Raw genomic sequence first — 27,948 nt, 5'->3', positions numbered from 1 at the left:
CCTTAACATAAGTTTGTCGTGCAGGTGCGCTTGATTAAAGTGGATCATTCTACTTCCTGGCAGCGAAATAGTCAACCTAGGCCCACCCAGGCACACCCACCAGGCCACAGGCAACACTGGCATTGGAAAAGACTTCGCAAGACTTTCACAATCGATGTCAACTGTGTATCCAAACCTGGAACAAAGCAACGTTTGTTAAATGAGGACAGATACTAGGACTCGTAGGATGAATATTCATTCGAGCAAATACCGGTGAAGAGTTTTGAGAACGACCCGGTAAGTCATCGTAGATAAGAGGACCACATCATTTTTGGCGAAATGACTTCTGTCCAATGTCGGAAAAATTCATTTTTTACTAGGTAAATATATGTGTGTTCGCACAGTATCGTTACTCCACATGATAATAATAAATTTTTTACTGCATCAAAAGGCGAAAACGGCGATACGGCAGGATCACGTCACCTATCAAATAAGCATTTCCGATTATCGTTGTTCTCAACTGAAGCTTTGAGTAGCTGACACGAAGATGTAAGATCTAACGTTGCCATAAAAACTGTATATTGTGTATTGAAGTTCAAGTCTTCAGTGTAAGTGAACCATTGACGTTGGCACGCTGCTGTGTGCATTCTACACGGTGATCGGAGGAGAATCAAACAGCATCAGCCTCTGAATGGCACGGGCTCGAACTCTTTCGAGCGTGGAAGTCAGGTCCAAGGTTAAAGGTTATTTGCTTCCGCCGAAACTAACTGTAGGTTCTGGGCCCCATACCTGCTTCGACCTAGCTATATGTGCACCTCGGTTTCTCAATTTGGCGGTTTATATATATTCGCAAGTGAAAACAGTTCGTTTGCACCTTTGATTGCCTATTACCCACATGACGCTAGGGGGCATGCATTTTCGTTCAATAGTGAGAAATTCGTTGCGTAATCGACGGATTGAGGGTTACCAGAGCTACCCAATGTCAATAGCTTCTTGCACTGGCAAGCTCCCGTCAACCATACCCTGTGGTAGAGGAACTGGTGAAATGGCTTACGCGTGTCTAGCAACAGTTCGTCGTAGAGGCTTTTCCTGGAATGGGTGAACGTCCTGGCGACCGCCCGAGCTTATTTATAGAACAGATTAGGTACAGTCCCCAAACCTACTAGGATGTGCATCCTATCGAAGAGCACAGAGGATCTTTGTTGTGGACATTTCAGTGCTTGTCAATCTGCTTGCGCCGATTAACAGGTGCCCATATGGCTAAATTCTATTACTATATAGAGCGATATCGAGTAGCCGAAACAGCATTTTCAGCATCTGGCTCATTTGAAATTTCTCTTAATGTCCAACAGGTGCGAACGGAACGCTGTTGGTGCATATTTGTTCCTCGTACGGTGCGCACCTAATATATAGCCAAGAGATGTATGCTTATCTAACGATGATCCTTAAAAGTGACTCGAGGCAAATCCTAGACAAATTCGAAGAGTTGAGTGAGTCCAATATGCCATTTCCAAATCCCTAAAACTATTTTGAGTGGCGCTCAGAGTTGGCGCGACACGTATCCCGGGCTGTTTCAGCAGCTTTTTTAATTTCAGCATCGTATGTATCGAAAAATGCTGTTTCTTACCACTCAACTTATTTGTAATTGGGAGCAGATATAAAAACAGGCTCAAAATCGCGCAATGCTCGAACCTAGAATAGGGGTCGTTGCGGACAAATTCTTACGGTTGGTGATATCACTAAAGCAGTTGTTGTTAGCACCATAGGAATCGTGAAGTTATTTATATAACGTGTGAAGATTGATAGTTATTAACGAAACGCGGAACTATTCTTTGTCATGCTTTCATTATACGCTCTCGTAATGCTAGCACAAAATTCAACTAGGTAAAACCCTGTGAGGCTCTTCTTGCCCGCAATTGTAACACACTGTATATATTGTGCTGTACATGAAGTAGATTTTGAACACAGGACTATTCTAGGAGAAATCCATGTCTTCTAGTAAACCTTTGAGACTCAAAGTTGACATTTTTCGATGTCAACATTACGCGATCCAGACGACGATCTTCGGCTTGAAATACGACGACTCAGGCGCGCAGATCACAGCCAAGACTAGCTAATCCTAATGTTATATTTTTTGATCAGTTATGAATTTTTTTCCATGGAAGGTAACTTAGACAATGATATATTGTACTATAGAGTATAGTTAAGCAAGCACATATTGTATTGTGTATTGCACACCGCAAAAAACATCGACACATGGAAAATTCTCTTGTACACCAACAAATACGTCGCAAACCTTCCGATGACGATACGAATTAGGTCCCTCGGCATTCAGTCCGCTTTCAACATCTTCAAATCTTTTCACATCGCAATCATGATTATCTCACATTTGTGCTACACTGCTTTGCCTACGAAGGGCAACTATCGAGGTTTCACATCTAGTAAATTTTAGAATCAGTCTTCACGACTTGTACTAATCGTATTTCATCAGGTTATACCGGCATTGATTTTTTCACACTTTAGTTATACACATTATTCAAATTGGTCCTTGGAATCATCTGTTTGCAAGTATGGCATCAAGAGCTTGGCACCATTACAAATACAATCAAACTGGATCTCATCTAAGGTCTCTTCAACAAGCTTATGACATGGCATGGCAACCATACAAGTAATTATTAACCTAAATAGTATCATTTTATGCTTCCTAATTTCTTATTTTTCCTCCATTTACTTATTGTTGTTACGTGGTAAAAGCCTAAATTTAAATCAGCGTGGCGGCAGCACGCTTCTTAGATATGATTGCCATAACGGTATAAATCGAAACATGGGTATTACATAGACCACGCCGTTCCACGCGAATATGCACACGGCTAAAAAAGACGCCACAATCTGCGCGAGCAAGTCCGTTCAACTATGATGTATTTTGTGGTTCTGAAGATACTGCTAAGTCATCACACAAGTTAAAATGACTCGTTTTTATAATTAAAAAATGACTTCTCGAAAGAAGATGTCTCAACAATAATATTAAACCACTAAAACCACAAAAAAATGTTATTTTTATTTACTTAGTTGAAATTTATGATGCACAGATATATAGGGAACGGTATATTTTATCTTGGCTTTCAGGTAATATGGCTACGAACCTTGTTAATAATACCTCGTTTCAAAATCATACTAATCTAGCTTATTTTGAATACGTATGTAACATAGTATTAGTAAAGGGGCCCAACATATTTTTTTTACTCTAGCTGACTTCCAGCTGTCCTATGCGGGACAGTCATTAATACCGTTGCTTTGGCATTGTTTCAAGAATTTTAAGGGTAAGGGGCTTAACAAAAAAGAATTTAGAGATCCAGTATAAGAAGAGACTATCGCTATATTCGTCGCTTTACCAACTATTGTAATCAGAATCGACCTTTGGTGTCTCTGGTTGGTGTACAAACATACTGCTACTGTCCCATCATAGGAGCAGGCATGGCAAACGGACATGGCACACGTTGTTTCTGATTGACCCCTTGTAGGTAGTTTTTGCCCTTTTGCGGCCAGTTATTCTTGTCGAATAGCATAAAGTCGTTTTCGTCTTGCTGATTGCAAAGTGAGTAAAAAGCGGGGCGCATTTTGTTACTGACTATTTGCGAAATAAGCCAGTATGCGCTTGTTCACTGTTTTCCATATTAGAGGAAAGTTGTTTCAGAAACAAAACTGTCAGCTGGGTAGGGCGAAAGCTTTCGAATTCTAACCGATATTATAAGCCTCTTGGGTTGGCTAAAATATCACTTGTTATATAATAATGGAAGGGGCGAACCACGGCAGGAAACACGCTATGAAAACGTCTTAACTGATTAACAAGATGCAAACTTTTTTTTTCACAGCCTTGCCTTTTCAATACGTGATTTGCCGGTCAAATTTGTCAGTCAGCTGCTCTATTGTATTTACTTCGTCTGTGCCGACAAACGCGCCCCTATCAATCTCTTTTAGCATAAGCAATTTCATAGTCTCGTATGATTTCGTTATTTGATCAGTCTTTTTCTTCATTTCATTGATGTGTCCTTCATGTGAAGTAATCTGCGAGACTGACAGGACGCTTGTACATCTAAATGATCATTTTCAGATACACACTGAACCAAGCCGTCAAGGGCTTGTTGTTCAAACTACGAAATGCCAAAGCAAAGAAGAACGCTCTCCTTGACCAGTTGTTCATTGCGTTAAAAAAGCGGGCAAATTATATATGTATGTATATATAAAGCTGAACGAGTTAGCTTTCAGGTTGAGACATAATTATATTTAAGCACATAAAGCTTATCCTCAATGAGAGTCTGTATTAATACTAAAGGAGGGTAAGTGTGCCGAATGAATACATCGTGCTACTTATCCACAAAACGGATTCTTCCTCCGGAATTTCACCGCAGAAAAATGATGGCCGTATTTGATTTTTGATGGAAGCAAGTCAGGAGAACAGATATCACTAATATATCGGCACAAGATCTAGGTGAGTCATTAAGTTCCACTCAACAAACGCTGCAAATAGTGCCCTTTGGGAGCTAATACCGCAAAGAAATAGTAAGGGCGCCTTTGTCCGAGCTATGAAATATCAGGCCGCGGCCGATTGGACCTTGAAACAGCGTTCAGCAAATTGGACTGCCGCAGAAAAAATGTTTCGCGATATAGGAGCGACAACTTTTTTTAAAAAAGAAAAGCATGTTTTGCGTTTATTTCTATGGATATCTTATTGAGGCGACACGTCTAGTTAATGAAAAAGAAAAAACAACGGCTTATTTCGCGTAGGCTATTGTAGTTAGGCTGACACATAATATCAATGAGATTTACAAGTTACGAGCATTAGAAGTACTTCTTTCTTTACGATTCAAACGTAAACTGTGGCAGAAGTTATACAATACATAACTTAAAAACAGCGACTGTTTACAGATAAAGTCCAAATCGAGATTCCCCGGAAGTATCCCGTATTTCTAGTATTGGCTGATCGTACAATTATAGTAAATGTATATAAAAAATGTAAATACTATTAGATTTTTTACTCAGATTATCTTTAAATTGCTGCTCATTGCTTCATAATCAATAGATAATATCGACAGCCGATATTTCTTAGCCGTATTTATAGAATAAAACGGGACGAGCGTTGCAGAGTTAAAGCAAATAATAATAAAAAGCAAATGTTTATTCGCTTGCTCATATAAACACATACACAAGTACACGTAAGCATTTAAACACACTCGTGCGGGCTCGGCACGTTCTCCGCTCTTCTTTTCATACAAATTCATTTCTCATTAAATCTTGATTGGACCATTATTAACACATCCACATATGTTACCCCATTCAACAGCTCCAATGCGCACGTCACTAAGTGCAAGCCGTTCTCTAAATGAAAAAGAGATTTAGAACGAGAAACACGGAAAGCCAAAGTCAATATTTCAAATGATATTTATTATCTATTCAAAGAAAATGTGCTGTTCTCTTTCATTCATTTGATCAAGTACGTAAGAAAAAACGCTAGCAAGGACAAGCAAAATCAGGACGCTTTATTTAATGCTGCAGATAGGCACATTGCCTTAGCTTAGCCGGGCCAAAGGCAACGCGGCCAATAGCGTCTCCGGCAGGCCGACGATGATCAACTAAGTAGCATTTCGATTTGTTCAATTCAAAGGAAGTGTAAAAATGCAGCACGCGGCATCTACATCTCGTTCCCTACAAGTCAGACAGAGAATGAAATAGAGGGAATTGGTAAGCTATTTTTTTCGCAGGTCGAGCTTTCTAAACAGGCAGGTAAGCAGGCAGGCTGTATGAAAAGCGAACGAAAACTATAGAATAAGGTAAATTGGATTTATACACGAGCAACTGAATGCGGGCAGATTTGTTGTTTCTAGATCGCCGACCTTTCAACTTCAAAGAGAGTTAGGGAATGGTCAGCAAAGAGACAGGAAAAATGAACATATAGATACATAATATTGATGTGGATGTTAGACGGTGGCTAGATATATAAAAGCGCCCGGTCTTAATAAATTAGATATGATGTATGACATCTCTAGCAGTGTTTTTTACAACTTTTGGCTATATTTTCTATCCGAGAGTTTATTTAATGCAGAAAATGACGTAGAATGATGTAAGGTGAAGAACACATACAGTTGCTGTAGGCGGTCATTTGCCTCGCGGTGAAAAATCTTTCTAGACTAAAAAAATCTTTAGGCCTGCAGCGGTAAATCTACCCACGCTCGAGATTCAATAGATTTAAGTCCTCTTGCGGTTAGCAAACCTATGGTCTTTCTATGAGCCGCCATGGAAGCTCTTTGTGACTTGTTGCTGTGGCTGTGAATATAGTTAATAAGCACCTAACGAAAGACAAGCGGGTCTCACTCTGAGCAGCTTGGGTGCCCTATTGACGACCTTGAAGTTTTCAGAAAAGTTTAAGTACCTTTAAAAAATTTCGTATAGAAGTTCGCGTAGACCTTATTCAGAATTTTACCTCTACAAGGTAGGTAAAGAATTTTTCTCAGCTCGCAACTGCATATATCTATGAAAATATTTACGATTTCATGTTCTGAAGAAGCAGTCCCTTTTTTATTCGATTTTATATCGAGCGGTGTGGACGTTAATCCTATAAAATGGCACGAAAAATACCGTAAAAAAACAGTAGTGAAGGTATGCCCAATCTTTGCTGATTGCGTGAAACCGCAAGATTGATCCAAATATTTATTTTATATGGATGAATTACGTATTTCTGAATGAGTCACAAATATTAAGTTATATATACGAAGAACAACTTACGCCAAAACCTAATAACAAAGCGTGTCTTTAAAAAAAAAACTAAGTTCTTGTCGCTTAGCTATAATGCCTAGATGTGATTTTAGACATGAAACGCAAAGCATTTTATATGTACAGTTAAATAGCTTAGGTAGAGATTGACATATTTTTACGTTGAAACTTTATGAAGTGAGTAATCTCCGCTTGAAAGTGTCGTCATGGTAACCCCTTTTCAAGTGTTGTTAATATTTCAGCTCTGTTCAGCCCGTATGTACCATCTATTCAACCGTATAATTCTAGTTCTTCTAGACGTTGAGTCGATCTAGAACAAGACCTTGATCGATAAGCGGCACTGACAATGCTCTACGTAGATTATTAGATCTACGTAGATTATGCATTAGAAACAAAAAGGAATCTAGGAAGTGTTGGACATTGCCTACGAAGGCTCTCTAAAACAGCACGATAATAACGTTTAGTCGTAAAATCTGAGAACAAGGCTTGTCTATTCAGTCTGGGAAGTTCGGCTCAGAAAAATTAAGCTCAATTGTTTTATCTCATTAAAATGCCTTTGCTCCCGACAATGGCCGCTTGACCCTTCATACACAGTCGCACTCGTAGATAAAGATGTTATATTTTTCCAGTGTACTTCTGGAACAGCATTGTCCAACATTATTGAGCATTAAAGTATGTATTAAAATAATGATAGATCTGATTAAGTTTAAAGTTCAGCACTGCTTTTGTTTTAGGTATGTTTCTACATAGTATACTAGGTATTTTCTTGCGGCTTGGTCAGTTGAAACCAATTAATTAAATGCGCAGCAGATAACTCTAATTTGTTCGTCATGTTCACGAGTTTTCTGCATAATTCGGTATTTTATGTATACCAATCCCGTTTCTTTGTCATAAAAAAACTGTAGATTCTAAATAGAGTACCTACGACTTTATAGATTGATGCCATATTGATATGATCGTAAACAGGTTACCTATCTGGCTTAACGATAGAGTTACAGTACATTATTTATAATCTACGCCTTTGCTTATGCCGGAAAACCAAAAATAACGTTTTCCACTTATTTCCCTTGGACTCGACGCGTTTAGTTCGCTACACACGGTGCCTATAAAAGACCCCTTGCAAATAGTATTTCTTATTCGAGGGATCTGAAAATAAAAAGGTTAGCAGTATTATTCATTGTTAAATAGTGGACTTTCACATTCGATCGGGAACCAATCAGTCTTCTCATAGAAGAGATCCTGTATTCAGTCTATCTACTACGATCTGTTTGGTACACCGGTCTATTGCCAACTAATTTTGCGATAAATTGGTATACCGCGCATAAATATCGGCAAATCTATCTCTGTTTTCGTAATAATGCTATGGTAACGTGTCCACTAATTACAGAGACACAGAGGAGGACTAGATTGGAATTTGGGTATGGTCATAGCTTGATCCTTGAATAAAAATCCAAGGAACTGAACGGGCAATGAATGTAGTAATAACCATTTGCCTGCTTGTTCCCTTCAGGTGATTTCTATGCAATCCCATATCCTAGCGAAGTTCTTGAAGCAATACTGAAACAGTGGCATCGAAACCTGTGACAGAAAAGACAGCTGGGATACTGCTATGGAATACGTTTCTGTATTTGTGCTAATAAGCAATGTGGAGACGTGGCCCCTACCAATTCTTGCCGTCACCTTAAGCTCTTGTACTATCTACGTTTACTAGGACTGTTGCCTATGCAAAATCAATATAACGAAGTTTATGAGGTAAGTTTTCGTGTTCCTAGGGCGATAAAAACACAGCACATGCAATTTTCTTTTACACTTTAAACTTCGTCAGGCCGACCTAAACAAAACCTAACGTTTGGTTTTGAGTTTTATACCTACCACCGCTGCTTCAGAGCCTCCCAACCAATAATCTCCCAACAATGTCTCGCATGTATCAGGTTTGCGCAAAATAGCCTACTTTGGAATAGGCGTCGTTTTCCTAGCAAGGTTCTACAAACTTATGATTCCGCCTCGTATCCTATTTTTGCTTCTGCATAGAGTACCCATACAAGAAATATGTGCCTCCGATCCCTACAAATTTAATTAAAGTCTGAATTAGAACGTGAAAAGCTTGCTAATCAAGCAAGACTAGCAACTAAAACTTAGCAAAATGTTTATTTGTCGGTAAATTTTTTATTGGGTTTTTTATTTTATTGTCGAGATACTTATTTTTTCGATGGTCATCACACATGAAATTCTTCTATTAACTTTATATAAGAGATAGATGGTTTAAATATCAATTGCTTTTATAGTACTGATATGCGTCTTACGCGTAGAGCACATCTAAAGTGAATACCAAATTCATAAACAGTTCAAAAGACTGTACTTAGTAAATTACTAAAGATGATGGCATTCTTTAAACCGGCTTTTTACCTGTCCTTCGTGTTAAGCAGTCATCGCCAACGGTCTAGCAATCAGTTACCGACCCTTTAACATCGAAAAACAATGAGAGGTAATAGTCGAGTATTGAATCTACCTAACAGCTATGAGTTTGGAGCCTCTGGAAGCCAAATCATCTTTATAGATGGGTACCTGATTGCCACGGCAATTTCCTTGGCTGAGTATTGTGAGCTGAGGCAGACAAGGAAGATTCCATTTAGTCTCCATAATAAAATATATGTTACTTGAAAAATGCAACCAGATCTACACATACAACTGTTATCCACCGATATAGAATGTTGTGATTACCATAGTACCTTGTTACCAACTCCACTGGAGAAAGTGGGCTTGTTGCGTTCTCCAGTTAGCTGAGTGATTGACCCAGGACCAAAGTTATAGAACGCACGAACTGTTGATCAGATCAGAGCGTCCTAGTAGCAATTGCTGGCAAGTTTTACAAGGTAGTTGTGCGTTCAGAAACGATAGCCTAAGACGTGGCCCTGTGTACAGCTTTGCTAAACAGCAATTGTTCGATACGTTCAGAAACACTACGCCTTGCCAATTTCTTTTGAGCTGCTGCAAGTCTAGCGACTCCTTTTAAAGGACCAGAATACTCGCTAATCAACGTTTAGTTATTAAAGCAAACGAATATAAACAGCACACGTAGTTAGATCGTTGGTACGATTTCGTGATACGGTACCCCATCAACACATTCGGTGATGGTTGAATCTTAGCTAAAATGGCTTCATTTCTTAGAGATCGACAAAAAAGCAATTTCCTACTGAGGAGAACAATACCAGATGTATTGCGTAGATTCTCATCGGTAAGTTCCATTTTGAGGATTTCTTTTTCAACTTAAAAGGCGCCATCGGCCATAATCATTTAATGTGGCAATAATACCAATACGATTGTCAATCCATTACATTGTACACCTTCCAGTTTACATGGGCTCAATAGAATGCAAGTTATTCCATGCTGGCTAGTGAATAGATCTGAATAGATGTGAACGAATAGAAATAGGCCACTATATATGAGCACAGAGACGTTTCTGGAGAGCTTAGCTGACCGCTATATGCATAACGTAAAGTGACATACGGATCTGTTTCGAATACGAACGCGTACGTTGGAAATACTGAACATTTGATTTTATTTGGTTTTTGAAGTTATACTATTTATTTTCATTTCGATCGCGTACATAAATGTACGCGGGCGAAATTACTGGGTATACTTAAATAAAATAACTTCATTCATCATAATAATTCATGAGGTGATCTCGAGGAAAGAAACAAACGCCGAGAACATTTCTCCTATTAATTTTTAGGATCGCGCAGTTTTTATCTCTTAATCGAATCCAACTTCAAAGTAAAAGCTTGTTTTGTTTGTCTGTTAATATCTAACTTATTGAAATTGGTGTTCCTGGTCATTATTTGGATCCGCTTAGGCAGGCATCTGCCCGATTCGCTTGTGTTTGAAATAGGTGACTGAAAAAATAGAAGCCTCGACCCATAACGGTTAGGTGAATCTGCATACGTCACATTCGACTTCGCCGATGCACTTATTATTTTCTAAAATTAAGTACATTTATTTATTCGTTAATTCTTTGTTTTGGAGTATTTTCAAATGGGCTATTTATTATATTTCGCTTAATATGGTTGCACAGTCGAAAATTATTGAGATGGACATTTGTAATACTCCGTGATAGAAATAAGGAACAAGATCGGACTCGTTGTTGACATTTTCTACCAACAATACTCATTACCTTGGCTGCATTCATACCGGCAAGAAGTTATACCCTAATTACCATAAAGGCTCCTCAGGTCAGACGCGGACCAGAGGTTAAATTATATTTATTTACGAATTTATACATTTGATCTTTTTTAATGTATATTTCGTATTAGTCATACAAGATAATGTTATTAGGTGTAATACTTCGCTGATTAGATCGTGTTCCGGTTTGGTGGATTGGGTCTTGCATGCATACGTATTAGCGCTGAAATTGTTCGCTACATATATAATTGTACGTATTCGATGATGCACGCAACTGCACGAAGGTTTTACCGCTTCCATGAGCGTACCAAGCAACCCTGTAATAACAATAGTAAAACAACGGCTACCGCCGACCGAGCATTATTGTTATTAAACTCTAATCTAGCTTTACCTTTTGGGCAGGGTCTGTTTTTATATATGAAGCTATTTTTCGTATACAGTATCTAGTTGCGATGTCTATTGTAACGGATACGCCTATGCGTAATTTATACCATACATTTATTTCTTCTTTTTGATGAGTCATGCCTTTTCTCGCTAAATTACTCAGACATAAACACGTTCAGGTGTGCTCAATAGCGAATAAGAATTCTTTACTGAACCAAGGGTTTCATGCACTAGCAGTGCATATATTTTCGCATCGATAATTGGACAATATTCTTGGAAGTTAGAAGTTTCATCGAGATTATTAACGGGCTTCTGGCTTTTACTAAATCGTATTTATACTTAAATCGTACTTTAAAGCATTCGTATAAGTTTTACAGCTACTTGTCTCAAATCAGTCAAAACATCTACGTACTAATGAAAAACGTCCTTTTATGGTAGTCGGTTTTCTATGAGATCGTGTTCTCATAGAATGTTCTCAAATGTTGCCTAATTTTTGTTAATAAACTCTACTTGTTACGAACCCTGCACATTAAATTCAAACAAATCCTCCAACCGCCTCTCATTCGGTGAAATCAGAATGCCACTATGCTTTTGTTTATAGACTTCATCGATCAATAAATACAAACTGAAGGATATTAGATACAGGTTTCAGTGCATCTTGCAAAGGGACTGCCTATATAGTACTCTGATCAAGGGACTAATAACTATGAAAATTTCCTATATAATTACATTTACTTCTTAGTTAATTAAGTTTTTGAGGGACAAGTATGTCGCCATCCCGAAGTCTAATTGTGGAAAAGTCCGCAAGACTATTAAGCTATAGTGAAACCTGCAATGATTCATTTCGGGAGAATCAACGCTTTCGCGGGATATTTAAATAGAGACAGTTCCCTCATCCACACTTAGATTGTTACTTAATTATCTAGAATGAGGCAAACGGTAGTGACCTTTGCCTGATTGCTTTTTACAGTAGCGCGCTTCTATAATGTATTGTCTTACAAGCACGTTAATGGTATGTTGATATTTTTTTAAGATGAAAAAACTTTTTTCAGCCATTTTGATCGACGTTACCCGATAAATAACAAAAATTATTAGAAATTGTTTTCTGAATGGTCTATATTGGTCGATTAGGTATGTCAAAAATCGCTCTATTATTGGAAAAATTTCAGCTGATAGCCACTGTGCTATTTATACGTGTTCCTCATTCTTAACTGCCGGCCAGTTTTATTTCTATATATCCAGTAACTTCATATTTAACTGCTCGATTTAGCTATCACACGACCTTAAATTGCATGATCGATCTCTCACTATTTTCCCTGCCAGTTTTTTTTCGCCTACAGGAGCTAAAATAAACACAAGTCATTTAGGCTGAGCTGGGTCTGACGTTGAAACTGTGTTTCCTTTTTAGCTCCCACAAAAAGCTACCATATTCCATAGAGCTGAGCACGAACTAAAAAGCAAATGGAATTGTTTCAATTGTCCTTCGAAATTTTAAAAAAAAATGGGTCACGGCCTACGCAAGTTGATGAGGTGAAGCGAAATGTCGGTTCTCAGTAACTGCAAAACTCGTTGGGGGCCGGTTTCATTGAACCCCGCATTTTCATTCGTTTCCAAAACCTGTACCCATTAACCTCCCTCGGAGATTTTATCAGATGTACTTTAAATTTATTAGATCAGGTATCATTAACAAATTGAATGTTCGCTTGATCTTTAGAGCATACGCCTGTTTATAGAATAGAACCGCTGTATAATTAGGTAATGACATCCTTTTGGTGTAATAAGTTTGTTTTTGAATTAAATTGGATTGTTGCGGCTAAATATTGTTTTACTGTCAGGCTAAAGGGATTATTAAGGCTATACGCAACTTAATGGTGAGGCTATATATAACTGAACGAAGCTATATATACATATATATATAGTTGTCCTGGAAATATATCGTTTTCTCAATTTTCTGGTGACGATCAGAAGGCTTTTCCAATTTTGCCTCGAGGACGCTCACAAAAGAAAATCGTTTTAAAGGCTCGCTTTGTCAGAAACAAAGCTATGGTGGAATAAAACGCAACTGAGAAGTAGACCTATATATGTGATTTGAATTAACGTCATTAGGACTATACAAAAAACAAACAATTTATCTAAAGTAGCAAGGTGTACGTCATAAGTGAGGTACCATAATTTCACTCAGGCCTCGGAACATGTGAGCAGATTATATCACAATAATATTCAATGCACAGTTCATGTCCAAACCCCCCGAAGAGCAAACCACCACGTTTCGATATGGAAGTTTTCGAATCATTTCTCGCGCAGCATTCAGCCACGTTGTAGGGCTCTCTGCCATTTGCCTGCCTGGTGCACCCTGTTACTAACATTCACAAAAACATTTTGCTGCTGATCGCTAGCAAAACACTGGGCTATATTTCAAAAGCATAACAAATAATTTGAAAAGTAGGGCGCTCAATTAATTTCGATATTCTTCGGCAGCCAATCCAGTAGATTAGCACTTTGCTATAATAAAATGTGTTAGTTAACCATAGAAATAAGTCTGACTTGGTCTGACTCTATGAAACAACACTTTTTTGTGTATGTGCTACTTATACAGCAGATTAACATATTTACTTGGCGACACGACGATGTTGCCATAATCGGAAGTTTGAAAGTAAAGTTCAAATTCTTAAGTGGTATAACTGGAGATGTTATCTGTCCTTAAAAGAAAAGGAATACTTACTTCGGGCTGTGTCTTTATCCAACGAAAGGATTGAACTGCGCTTGTTAATGCATGCTATTATTCATATCGGATGTCCATGTTAGCTTTTAGGCGCCCGTGGCCTAAACCAGTACGTACTCACGCACAGCTTTTTTCCACCCATCAGGTCGCAGCTTCTAAGAGGTGACCTCTTCGCTTTGCACATTCTTCCTTGCTCCAGCAGACTTCAAGTGATTGCATTTAAAGGCCGGCTGCATTCCGCAGGTAGAATAGGTGCTATCAAAAAGACACAAGACACTTCCGCGATCCTTGTACGCAAGTGGAGGCTGTCATTCGTGCCAATGAGGGCACGGCGTTCATAACAGCAGTCGTTTTTCACGGTTTGCCCTAGTACAATGCTGGTACAGTTTTAGAAGGAGTCCTATTTCGACAAAAATTTATTATTACTACAGTAAGCACTTTATATTGCACACTACATCTGATGCGTTCAAGCTTGCTCGTCAGCTGTACAGGGCTGAACATGAAAACGATCAGTGGCAAACATAACGACATTTGAGATATCTTGAACTTGCCTTACTTACTTATTTCTTATATGTTATTTCCTTTATTTTTTTCACATATGAGCACCAGTAGCTCGAATAAGTTGACCGAACGTCCGTGAGTTCAGCTCATGCAGCTCTCGTGTTAGCTTAAGGCAGTATACATAGCGGAAACATGATGCGTTTCTCTAGCAGTAAGAGCTGCTGGTGTATTTTCGAAAGAAATCTCACAAAATCTTACCGAATGTCACTCGCTTGCTGGGCGTCGCCCGATGAACAAGCTTTCGAAGGTACAAGTTCACTCGAACATAATTAGGCGTGAGTAAATGGTGAGATCGAACCAAAAAATATGTATATTGTGAGTATACCACTGTCCCGAGCATGCTTTCACTACAGGACATTTGCACAGTTAATCCTATTTTTTTTGTGATTTCGGTTTACTACACTTTGTCAAACTAACTTAAGTTTAACATGAATGAAATACTGTGAAAGGTGCATCTGCGTGGTAAATTCGAGGGCTCCTTTGCGTAACTTTACCTGTTCAAATTGTGCTCTGTACAACCAACTTATTATTACACTTTTTTTGTATAGACTAGGTTAAAAAAACTTAAAACATAGAGGTAAATATTAGAGTCAAAAGCGTTCTAACTAAATTAGACAAGGAGACAGTCTCATGACATTTTTGTACGACGAAGACAGTTGTCCACTAACACCAAGATTGGCCGATTGCGAGCTTATTGGGCCATGCCTTCAGGACAATTTGCTAGATTGCTTTCACCTTGGCCTCTCAGATTATCATTCGCCTCGCGATCTGAAACGTAACCGTTTCAGCTTTTTTCGCCCGCCACCATAAAACCTAGCTGGAAAGTCGGAACGGACTGTTTAATTCAACCAAGATTTATTTAGACATTTCAAGAGTACAAATTAGCTTTCATTCGTTTTCGTCATTTTCAACAAAATATAAAATACGTTTATCCATTTTAAAACACATTCAAAATAGCTAAATCATATGGGGTGAATATCTTCACCTTTTTGTATGGGTACGAATAGAAAAATATTCAAACTTTAGATGTTTTTCGACGTCAGCCAATATAAATGGAATAAATGTCTTTCCTCCTAAATTGGGCTTATAGATGCAGGCAAATGTTCGACCACGGAATTATGTGACATTAATCCTAGCTTTAATAATTCTTATAAAATATACATGATAAAATTAGATCACTTACAGTTTCTGTTTGCTATTATAAATTTAGTTTTCATTTTGTGAGTATCATCCGTGCTGCTTGGTGTACACACATTACAAATTCATGTAACCAGTATGATCATATCTATTGTTATTCAAAGCCAAAAACAGTAAGATCTTATTCAAACAATATGCGCTCACGAACTGTAAAATACCGTTCTGGAAACAGCTTATTCATTTGACCTTTCTTACCTAAGAAAGTCACCATGTAAAGAAGGAATTGTATGTTTATGTAAGGCGGCAAACCCTTTAGAGTATGAGGTGTTAAAGATACAAATCTCGATAGGCCAAACGAAGCGTGCCTAAACATGTTCATAGACATCGTTTTACGAGCATAAAGGCCCATGGTGATCATATCAGGACGGTGCATTTCTTAAAACTCTTAGATCGGTCGGATGGATATTTTAGTGGATCAATGGGCTGCTGTTTCCGGGTTATTGTTAGTGACATCCGTCATAGATAATATGAGCCGCCCCCTAAAGAAAATCTTAATAGATTAGAAATAGAGATTTTGATAGCTAACAATAAAGTTCCGTTATGATTTCGTCAGTGGCAGAAAGTCTGTGGTAGAAAGGCTAGCTATTATGACAATATGGCATTAACACAAATGACTAATTTCACATATACAGGACCGAACTAAAAGTAAGCCACAACGTTGTGGCATCTTACTATCTCAAAAATTATTAGATTGTCCACATTTCATCGAAAAGGGGTGGGCATGCTTCTACTGTCCTTAATTTATGATTCCTAAACAACTGAGTATTGAATGCTTCAGTAAGCGTAATTTGACCTAATGAGCGCCTTTTGCAAATCCTTAGTGTATAAAGTGACGATGCTTTATGTAGTCTGCTAAAAATACGCTATCGTAGCGCTGGGACATATTAAATTTGCTTTAAATGTAACGTTTGCCTATAGCCATGGATGTGTCATAGACTACACACCTATTGAGCCTTCGATAGAAAAAATTTGTACATGCTGCGGTCGACATACAAGTCGGACAATTCTGTTTCTCGTCGCCCTATGATAAATAGCATACAGAACAATTTTATTACAGTAAGTTACAAACTTAGTCGAGGATCTAGGCTTTGTAGGCTCCTTTCCGGACGTGCTATTATAATGGAATATTTAAAAGGGAATACATAAAAAAACTAGATTCAATGATGGCAAACAGGTCGGATCTATGCAACGAATCTACATTACAAAATGCCAGATTACATATCTTAAAAGAATTCTAGTTAAGGTTTTTACTTAGGTAAGTCAATAAGTGGTTTAAGGAAAATGAGATGGTTGAGACACTTCATAACAGCAATGCAATTGTGATGGGAAACCACGTGAAAAAGAAAGTCCTTTAAATAGAGATCGCTTTTTTAAGCGATCACGCGAAACGAGAGAATGGTTTGGGAACAAATTGCACCAAGTTAGAGTCTAAAATAAAATCAAACAATTTACGAAATGGCCAGATAGCTCGCAGCTTTAGAGCAGGATAGAACAGATAAAACACTTATTTTCTGTCCGAACTGTCCAAATAGATAGTAGATTTTAAGACTAATTTTATCAACAGGATTTTATTTTTATCGTACCAATACAGCAGGCTCAGGATAAAATTAAGTGCATAATCTCATGAAAACGACATAGTTGTATAATATTATAAATAATATATAACGCTGACTTTCTAAAAAGTACTATTTAGTAGCTTATAATCGTTTACTGCGATCTTCCAAAAGCCAATTAATGTGAAACATAATTTTATATGCGTAATTAAATCCTCACTTCTGTATAAGGAATTACTAACTTGGCACTTACATTTATTTAGCTTTATATTAAAGTAGCGTAATTTCTCTATATGAAAGTACATGAAGCGACTGCACGTGGACACGATAAGTGTTTTTTCCAAGAGCAAAGTGGATCTGACGAACCTGAGGTTTCCCGGAAAGGAAGCCTTTATTTGGCTGTGCTGAGCATTTTATTTCTAGTGTTAAGAAACTTTAAATAGGGCACTAGCGTACATTGTCAGATAGGAAGTAGAACCCCCAGTAGCCGACAAAATCTCACGCACGCCCCGATTACCGGGAAAGAACGGTAAACCCTCTTATACTAGTCACAAGGACCTAAACACGCACTAAAAGTTAGAAATAGCTGTCGATAATTAAAGTGTATTCGTATAAAACAATAGTCTGATTTCCGCACAACTACAACCTAGCAACTACTAGAAAGAAGCAACAAGCAAACTAATGACCAATCGCATTTAAATGTGTACAGTGAAGTTAATTTATATCGTATTCAGTACTCGCAAACTTTCTATTTAAATTATATATCAATTAGGTCATCTCTGTTTCCGTAGGTTGCAAGAACTCCATTAGCTTCCTCAGGCTTTTAGTGGAAGAGGGTATCTATCCGTCTCTTCCATTTGTCGACTAGGCAGGTAGGTGAGAAGTAGCTTGATATTAGATGGATGCGGTTGGAAAATGAGATCGACTGCGTCACAATCTTGAACGCTGGTTAAACCAAATGACAGATGAATCTGTCGCATCGACTAATTTTTCGTTTCCGTCTATGACTCTTGTAATGATGTATTATAAGCCGACTCAGTAAACAGTCGTATCTAAAATGTGAACGACAATCTGGTCCTCTTTCTATCCAAAGGCCAGATAAGGGCAATTGCCGATTCTTCTAGTACACCTTTTTACGACCGACGCCCGGCTTCTAATGCCCATAGGAAACCTATGATCTTCCATGGTGAAAATAGCTATGATCATTAATAGGTTTTCATAGTAACTTTGAGTAAACCGGCTTACCGTAAGCTCCTCCATCTGCATTGTTTTTCAGGATACCGAAAAATCGCCTTTCCTCACGTTTATAGCTCATGCTTCACATTCGTCCACAAGTGAATATTCTTATCGACCTTATTTTTGACTAAACTAACCTCTTACATTAAGTACATTCAAATCGGTGTCTCATGTAGCTTTGGCAGTATGGCAATTTCATTGTCTATACATTACTATTGTATAGTGCTCAAATCTTTCTTTTTTTTTGAGTCTTTGCTTATGGATAACTGATTTACGCTCGCTAAAACGAGTTAGTCATAATCATACTAAAAATCTAGGCAGCATCGTTATGTATAAGCAAGAGTACAAAAGAACTCGTATATTTTTATTCAGCACCTAGCTGCTTCGAACCAAAACAAAGCAATCACATAACTGCATTGTCTGAAGAAGATCATAAGCAGGATTTCCTAAAGATTTCCTATGATCATTAGATAATATATCAAGCAAACATTTTTAAAAAATCTATATATTTTTATCAGTAGAGTCAAAGCAGTCCTCGTCGGCAGTAAGCCTCGATTTGAGGTCTCGTCGGACCACAAGATGTTTTCGATAATTGAATTTGATGTGTGTCTTTACCTTTATTTAATCTTATGCGTTATGCAACTACATTAGCACATTCACTCCCAATGTGCTACATTAAACAATTCACTTGCGTAAACGCTAGACTCTTCTCGTTGAGCTATATATCACTGAGACCGTGTGTATTGTAATCCCATTACATGCTTATCATTTGTTCCAGTTGCACAAATATTTTGCCAAAAACTATCTATAATTTTTCTGTAATTATGGTTATCTTGACATTTTTTTATTCGACATTTATTGGGAGCAAAATTGAAAGGTTAATCATTATTGTATCAATGGCATGTCAAAATGTATTTGTGTCATGAAATTTCAACGAATTTTTACGGTATTTATTTCACATGTAAACATTTTACTACAGTTGATTATTAGTACAAAGTTATGACAAATTCTTGTTGGTATAATTGTGTTGCAATAACTATCTCTTGTAAGAATATTTAGTGAAAACTGATTACGTACGAACATAAGAGATCTAGGTCGTATAGCTGTGCATAGGATCTGTAAGGAAAAGTGCACAATTTCATGCTCAGTTATTAAATAACATATTTTAAATAGGTGCCATATTTCGAGTAATCAAGCATTTTACCGTAATGCGGAACGGTTGATAAAAATATATTTAGAACAAGGAATGGTCTCAGCTATGCGAAGATGTCAGAACCTAAGGATGAGCTGAAATAGCCAAAAGGTTTTAGAAATGTTTACGTATCGCGGAAAATATGGAAGTATTTCATGTCATAATAAGTGTAGGAAGAAGTGTAATCTGTTTTGAAAATGCTATGATGTTTCGAAACCGTTTGCTGGAAATGTTACATGTTCGCATCTGCCTTACATGATGCAGCCGTTCTTACGCTTAAGCACGAAAATCGTAGAATATACTGAAATCTATTTTCTTTGTAAAAGTCAGCCATTTAAGATAACTAATCACTGATTCGTTTACGGAACTTGATTTTGCAAATCGTCAATTTGCCTGATTTTAATCCTGATTTAATTCACAAGTTCTGAAATTTTGCTATTTTGAAGCAGAAAATACGCATATTCTTCGATATACTAAACTAAAAAATAAATTCAACATGTTTTTATTGTCTTCGATAACAATTATATTTAACAAGAATACAACCGTACTATGCGGTGCCAGTCTTTGTAACACCACTCATATGCTTCTTTCAACCATCAGCTGAACAGTTAACTACTCTGTATGTACTGATCTTTACTACCGAGCTTGTAAAGATCAGCCATCCGATATTTCCGATGCCTGTCACCTACAAGGACCACAACATCATTCTCATCTTTGATATCGACGACGATGCCCTCCTCCTCGCCTTCGGAGATGATTTTGCACTTGTCGTTTTCGCGAGGTCGCATCGGCTCGAGGTACTGCGAATCGACACTAATGACACGCGCCTCCTTCAACAGTAGGACTGAACAGACGCTTCCCTGTATATCGTTGAGAAAAACACGTAATTTATTTAACCAGTTGTTACCAATATCCATCGCTTATGTAAATGTATACAAAAATTGAGGTCATTGACGATTATTACTATCACAGTAATTTTCAATTACTAAATACAGTATTTTTTCTGATGTGCTTCTTCTTGATGAACTTCAACTGTGATGATTAATCTATCAATAGACCAACAAATATCCTGGATTTATCAACCATTTCACAAAAAAACAGCTTACCGATACACCAGCAATTATACACTTCTGTCCGACGAGACCCTTGTCTTTGTGCTCCATCGCTCCAATGCGACATTCAAGATCGACAGCTTGCCACTCGACGGAATCCGACAACCCGCTTATTCCTATACCGCCGCCTGGAGTGACCGGATTAAACGGACTTGGTACAACCCCTGGCGTCATTGGTGCGTAACTCAGGGGATTAAATTGTACACTGGGGCTGTTGTAACCCAGTGGAGAAGAGGTCATACCCATCGAGTTTGCTGATGATGACGATACCGAATAACCACCAGCGACCGAAGACGTCGGCGACGTACCCTGATGCGGTAAATAGGTTGAGTTAACATCATGGCTGCGTCCAGCGCCGTAGAGTCCGCCTGGTGTCTGCGAAGTGAAGGGTCCGCCTACTTGTGGCGTTTCAGGCTGGTAACCCGGTGTGACTGGATTATACGACGGCGACGGCGACGGCGACGGAGACGGCGAAGGCTCTTCGTAGTCGTCTAAATCATCATGCCGTGCCGATGTCGATGATGTATCCCATGCGGAGCTGTGATGCTGCGGTGTACGGGATCCGTCATGGCGAGGCGTCTCCGAACCGTTATAATGCGGCGTGCGGTTACCCGCTACGCAGCGAATTAAATTCAATTAGATACATAAAAAAATAAAATAAGCTATTTAGGCTATTAACAGATATAACACTAAACGCTACACTGATTATGACACAACTGTGATAACATAAATAAGCTCTTGATAGCACATCAAGGTGATTTGATTGAAGATGATACTTACGTTCATATAACGGTGTCTGAGATCCTTGCATGGGCGTTCTAGAGCCGTGCATTGGCGTCTGATTACCATACATCGGTGTTTGACTGCCGTATGACGGTGTACGTACGTATGACGAAGCTCCTCCTGTTGTCCGGCCGGCAGGGCCACTGACAGGTTCAATACGCGCGCGATCAACAGAGATGGTTTGGCATTTTGAGTGTAGCTCTACCCGAGTAGCTGACTGCGTTGCATCCTTAACAATACCGTAGTGTCCCTTATACGGACCCTTGGTAATCTTGATTGTTTTACCAATTAAATACAAATCACGCTTGCCTTGCTGGGCAACTCTATTATGACCGGGACCTTGCGCCAGCGAACGCATAGGTCTTATACCCGATGATGGATGCATCGGACTGCCAATTCGCGGTGAAAAACCACTCATTGGAAGTACCCCTTGCCCACAAGGATTTGTCCTGACATTGCTTCCAGCTAATGTAAGATGACGTGTTTTACAGACAAAGATACCTCCGTTATCCGTCATTAACCGTGAATGCAAAAAGGCGTGAATGCGAAAAATATGCTTAACCTCACCAGTTCGTCCTGAGTGTGGTCCATCTGTAACCTTCACTATATCTTTTATATGGATTTGGTTTTGTTCAGAGTCGAGTGCCACGGCCTTCTTGGAGTCGCATTTGCGAGTAATCTTTTGGTGTTTTACTGAAATGACGTTGCCTGTTTGAGCCAACACTTGAAAATACTCTTTTTCAAGCCGGACAATAACTCCGACCGTTTGTGCATCTAACTGCACAAGGTCACCCCACTGATACTGTCCATAGGCATCTACTCCAGTGGCAGTGTCGGCACACAGTTGTAAATCTTTGGTGCGAACCTTAAGCTCATGACACGTGACATCCGAGAACAAAATAGCTAGATCATTTTCAACCCTAAGGATCATGCCGGTATCTCCCTCAAAACGGCCACCCAAAACTTTCACGTGATCGCCCGTTTTGAAATATTTTTTCAATTCGTTCGTCTGGAACTCTAGCGGTTCATTCAAGTCTTCGTGCTTCGGTAGCATTGACACTTTATTACCATCAACGGTAATAACTTTACCTTGTAGGTTTACCAGTTCACCGTCGCAGACGATTACATTGTCACCCGGAGCAAACAATTCGAATGGCTGTATGCCATTTGTTTTTTCTCCAAGGTCCATTTCAAGGTTTTCAGGCTGAGTATCAAACTTTTGCAGTTCCTCCAGCGTCGGCTTTATTCCCTCTGTCAAAATCGCGCTCATAGCAAAAGCCTTGAATAAATAACCTTTACGTGAGAAGCGATTGCCCTCGAAAATGAGAAAATCTCCATCGGTGGACACGTCTCCTCCTGCACGACGAACTGCATCTACATCAAATAATTTCTGTGGAGGTTTTTTAAATTTTCGTTTCTTTTCGGCATCAGCGTTGTTCTTGACAGCTCCGCGCGGTTTTGTATAATCGATCCTCGGTATCATCTTTAGCTCGACGCGATTTTGAGCCTGCTCCACATGATACACCTGAGCTAGATCATCCTTAAAGATTCCTCTCTTAAGACGCACCCATTGGCCTCGGGTAACCGCAGCTTGTTGTTTGGTTACGCGCAATACTTCTATCATTTCTTTAATAGGCACCATTTTTTGTTCAAATGAGCCCATTTTAAGATTGCCGATTCCCTCTATTGCAGCCTTTACGTGTGTATGTTTGTATGCTTCAACATAAATGTAACCCTTCACATTTTCCGGTGCTACAGCTGAACGAATCTGCAGCGGTTGTTCAGTGTTTTGATACGCAATGAATTTACGCATCAGCTGCAGCACCGTCACTTTTTCTTCCCCCAGTCGACACCGCACCATCCACAGCATTGGGTCCCTAAAATGAACATTTGTATACAATTCAATCTACAATGATGCAGCGATAATGCAAAAAAAATCATCACTCGCAATTCTGAACGATAGTAAAGAATTACTATTCAAAAATGACTTGAGTTTTCTTTGTGAATTAACTAAATACTAATAATAATAATATTATTATTATTATTATTATTATTATTATTATTATTATTATTATTATTATTATATAGTAAGACGATATATTTAACAACAATATCAATTCATATTTATTCCATTTTTAGTACTTACTTGACACTCGGTTGAAATGTCTGTTGCGCAATATCATCATCGAGGTCGACATCGCCCTGATCGCCCCGAAGCCCGTAAAAATCACTTTTATCGGCATATTTTCGACGGTAGTAATCTTCTATTTCGTCGGGTTTCCTATCGAGCATCATTTGCAGTCGTCGATGGCTGTGACGATCCCCATCGCGACCGCCAAGTTCGTCGTCAAGGAGATTAGTACCTCGTCCTCGGCTTTTCTCCAGAAGTTCTTCAGCTCCGTCTTCCCACTCTTCATCGTCTTCGACCTCGTCGTCAACTTCAGCTTCCTCGATGAGAAAACCCCGTCCCCGTGACTTTTTCTTTTTTCGACGAGTTTCTCTTTCATCATCCTCGTCATCATACTGTCATTGTGGTAACGGATATGAGCAGCATGCAAAAAAATTAACTCATAATTTCATAATATAGTTTAAACAAATTATTAGATTATTCACGACATTAAGTATAGCAGGTCTTTAGTAGAAACTAAAGGAGGCTACCATTAAACGATTAACAGATCATGACAATCAGGTGCAGCTGCGTATACATGCCCAGTCTTTTTTACTTAAACTTTCTTCTTAAACTTTGCAAAGTTCAAAACCTTAACGACATCGGTAAGAAATAAAAACAATATTGCATCGAGTAGTATCAACTTACATTATCATCTTCCTCATCATTGTCGTAATCGTATTGTGAACGTTTTCTACCGCTGCTACTACTACCGCGACTTGTCGAGGGCTCGTCGTCGCTTATCTCGTTCTGATGAGAAATTCATTACGAAAAAATTCACATGAAATAATAGTGCTGCAAGCACTTTTCGCTATTAACGATATCACAATATTTGCGACGGTCAGGGAAATGACTAATAAATTGACATCCATTCCAAACCAATTCCCAGAACTTAGCAGGCCAACTTACGTCACTTCCCTGTAGGCTGCGGTTTTCTGATAATTCGCTACCTTCACTGTCCGACATTTTTTCTGGAATTGAAATAACGTACAAAATATCGGTATAGTTAGGAAATTACAGGGTTCACTAATACGTTATAATCGAAAAAAAATATCCGAGTTTAACTTTGATGTATGGCTATTTGTCTCCATCTGTAAAGTCGCAACACGTACGCGGTTAGCATCTGAAAGTCACGACCTTCACCCCTAACCCAGTCGAGTGTGCACAAGGTGTATCAATATTCTCAAGAATTTAGTGTTTGAAGGCAGATTTTCTACAACGGGTAGAACGAGTCATACTCATGACGGCATTGCACTTTCGAAGATTCTAATTTGTTTCCACATTGGAACAGTTCACGATGGTAGAGCGAACAGCTTTCATCAAAGGATTCTAATGTGGAAACAGCCAATCACGAGCCCATTTACTGTTACCGTCAGTCTGTCATACTAAGGATATGCAGGAAAGCTTCCAGCATAGAATTATCCGGACATGGGAGAAATGGTTTGGCTATAGTAAAACGGTGTCCTAAGCCGCACAAGTCACCACAGCATCCGCTGTTTCGGGCTCGACTTCTCAGTTGAGTAACGAAGTCTTCATATAAGCACACCGTCAGTGCGATCTCAGGTTCCTTGATTATTTCCTTTGAGAATTTGGTAACCCCAAAAATATACAAAAGCAAACCTACAACTATGCAAGAAGTAAAAATTAATATTCAAACAGTAGTCAATTCAACCGTTTTCAATAAGTGTTAGATACTTGACTTTTTTGTGCCAGGCCGATTAGCCGAAATCATGTTTAACATATTCATGAAAAACACTTAGAATCAATATGTTCGGCAGTTTCGTAGGCGCAGGCTCACTCACTATAGACCTTATATGTACAAAAGCCTTTCCGTATACACATTTTACACACCATTGTTCCACTTTTTAGTTCTGTTACCTCTGTAATTCGCTTATTCCTTGGCCGATAGACGCTTAGACTTGACAATTCATACGTTTAGTGGATTTTTAAATATGAAGATTACTTAACACTGGCGCGTTAGTATTTACACAAAGAACTGATTTAATTCAAACTCTGATCTAACGAAATGCTTCATTAATTGGAATCTTTTCAATCACGTTTATTGTAGAAAACTGTTAGCTCGACAAAAGTTACATTAATAGCCCCCGTCTAAATTTATTGATAATTATTACCGACATCATTATTGATCCCTTGATGATCATCTACTGCCAAAATGCGTTAATGCGCTAAACATCTAAAAATTTATTTAACGAAAAATAGTTGTGTTAATGGATTCCATTTTGACAAATGTCCAAATGTTCGATAACTAAATTAACCATCGTTGTTTTTTAGTACTTATCAGAAGATTAAGTATGTAAGACACTTGAAGTGCTTCATTCAGAACACAGACATGGGCCTGATAAATCATTCATGAAAGCCTCATACACATCTGTAATTTAGGCTACATTAGGTGCATCAAAAATCACTGTGTCGCTGCTATGTAGAAATTGTCACTATCTGATTTGTGATATATTAAATAAACTGCTCCACGATTTGCTGGCTTTGAAGTCCGTAATGCGACACATGATTTACAGCCTTGAGATTCGTAAGACAAGTATCGCACAACTTCTCAGAAAACAAACACTTTAATTAAGCGATATCTAGTGAACTTTAGGCAATCACCAAAGGTTAATGATATCTTACAAAAACAACTATGGGCAACAGGACCGGATCGTTTGATTAAGCAAGACTGAACTTAACTGCGTTTCCTACAAAATGTCACGAGTTCAATCTTATATGTTTCTGGCACAAAGGTTGAAGCAGTACAAGCCTGGAATAATTTAACAAATTGTACCGATTTCGTCGACTTAGAAATATTCACTACAATCAGTTTGGAACCGGGCAAAGACTTCGAATTACTAGTAGTACTGCACTTCACCGCTTAGCAAAAAGCCAAGTGTTCATAGAGTTGACATACCTTTTCCGTAGAAGTAAAAACATCAAGAAGCTTAAATTACCAAAAACAATAGAATAAATTCAAAAATCGAAACTAGCATGTAAGATATCGATTTTATGAAATGAATGCATTACGTAAGAGTTCTGTTTGTAAACACACAGTTCTGCCATGTGATGATACTATGACAAGACTTTCTACACTTAGAGTACGTAAACTGTCTCCACTGAATCGGTATTATAGAGAAGTCGACAAGCACTTTAGGCCGTAGACTGTATAAAATGTACAAAAAAATATACAACAGAAAGCATACAATCAAAAAAGAAGGGTAAACTGAATTACTATCGGTAGAAAAAGTCCATGATGGATAACCTACTAAAGATACTGCTAAAATTGTCAGCTGCCTTTCGGTTGGTATAACTGCAGGCTATTTACGCAGATTTTCGTACTAAGCTTCCAAACTATGTGGAAAGTGTGCTGAGTGACACTTGATTATAAATGCATGTATACGGTATCATTATTTGCCGTTAAATATAAACTCATATGACGAGAAGTTCTGAAAGTACGTATAATATTGCGAGTTCTATTCGATTCATCTTTAGTTCAATCCGGCCAATGTCTACACATATGTGACTTGTCCGCAAATGCAGGCCGCGTAAATTGTCTGATGTAGGATTACTATAGGTATGTTCATTTTAACAGACCTGTAATGGACGAACCTTTCTTTACCTAACTTATATCGGTATAAAAAGGTGAATATCGACGGAGGTGGTCTAGCATTTGCGCAATTCCCTTTAGATTACCGCGTAAGTTGCATATTCAATGATACCAGTGTGTCCTTTGCATGAACCAAGTAGACAACCTTTTGTTCTGGATTCTACGAGCAAAGTCTTCGGTCGGTATGCTCCCCATATCTAAATGCCATCTTGCTAAGCGTAAAAAAATAATTCCGTATTCCTTTCTATCTATAGATATATCGACCCTTCACCGAACATCAGCTGGCAGCACAACGATCAACAGAACTAAATCTCACTTGTACTGGCGTCCTATCCCAGGTAAAATTTCTGGGAATGCTGCGTAGTGAATGGCTATCAGAAATAAACATTATTTTAGGTGATATTCCCCTCGAACTGCATTTTTTATCTTTTACTGAGGTAATCTGTTTAGATTTTGTCGATCCTCATTGCTTCAACACTTTAGGTTACAATTGTAACTCAAGCTA

At 38.4% G+C, this 27,948-nt stretch overlaps 1 protein-coding gene and 2 long non-coding RNA genes across 4 annotated transcripts; 2 read left to right on the top strand and 1 right to left on the bottom strand.

The window, feature by feature from the left end:
* Positions 1-23,945, top strand: LOC111261006 (uncharacterized). The gene is made up of 3 exons (XR_002680706.2): positions 1-276; positions 8,258-8,499; positions 23,806-23,945. It is a non-coding gene; the product is annotated as an uncharacterized LOC111261006 (long non-coding RNA).
* Positions 20,233-27,701, bottom strand: LOC111261003 (transcription elongation factor SPT5). Of its 2 annotated transcripts, XM_022834164.2 has the most exons (7): positions 26,751-27,701; positions 24,743-24,804; positions 24,482-24,583; positions 23,813-24,189; positions 21,664-23,543; positions 20,878-21,497; positions 20,233-20,631 (listed from the first exon to the last, which is right to left on the bottom strand). In XM_022834164.2, the coding sequence occupies exons 2-7, from the start codon at positions 24,797-24,799 to the stop codon at positions 20,380-20,382; spliced, it is 3,288 nt and encodes a 1,095-aa protein (XP_022689899.1). In that variant the 5' UTR covers positions 24,800-24,804; positions 26,751-27,701; the 3' UTR covers positions 20,233-20,379. The 2 variants fall into 2 exon arrangements, with proteins under 2 accessions (XP_022689899.1, XP_022689898.1); XM_022834163.2 differs by lacking the exon at positions 26,751-27,701 and having other exon boundaries at positions 24,743-25,344.
* LOC111261007 (uncharacterized) lies at positions 24,066-27,856 on the top strand. The gene is made up of 2 exons (XR_002680708.2): positions 24,066-24,200; positions 27,698-27,856. It is a non-coding gene; the product is annotated as an uncharacterized LOC111261007 (long non-coding RNA).
* The last annotated feature ends 92 nt before the right edge of the window (positions 27,857-27,948 follow it).

The sequence above is a fragment of the Varroa jacobsoni genome, unplaced genomic scaffold (assembly GCF_002532875.2).
Source record: "Varroa jacobsoni isolate VJ856 unplaced genomic scaffold, vjacob_1.0 scaffold_507, whole genome shotgun sequence".
Lineage (NCBI taxonomy): Eukaryota > Metazoa > Arthropoda > Arachnida > Mesostigmata > Varroidae > Varroa > Varroa jacobsoni.
Note: the sequence above shows the minus strand (reverse complement) of the source record. Positions and strands in the feature narration are given on the sequence as shown.

What these genes read in the sequence shown, in the direction of transcription:
- LOC111261003 (XM_022834164.2), bottom strand. Translation starts at nt 24,799, where the DNA reads ATGTCGGACAGTGAAGGTAGCGAATTATCAGAAAACCGCAGCCTACAG. An exon ending in GCAGCCTACAGGGAAGTGAC is followed by an intron (nt 24,584 to 24,742) that starts GTAAGTTGGCCT and finishes ATTTCTCATCAG; the next exon opens with AACGAGATAAGCGACGACGA. An exon ending in ACATTTCAACCGAGTGTCAA is followed by an intron (nt 23,544 to 23,812) that starts GTAAGTACTAAA and finishes TGTTCATTTTAG; the next exon opens with GGACCCAATGCTGTGGATGG.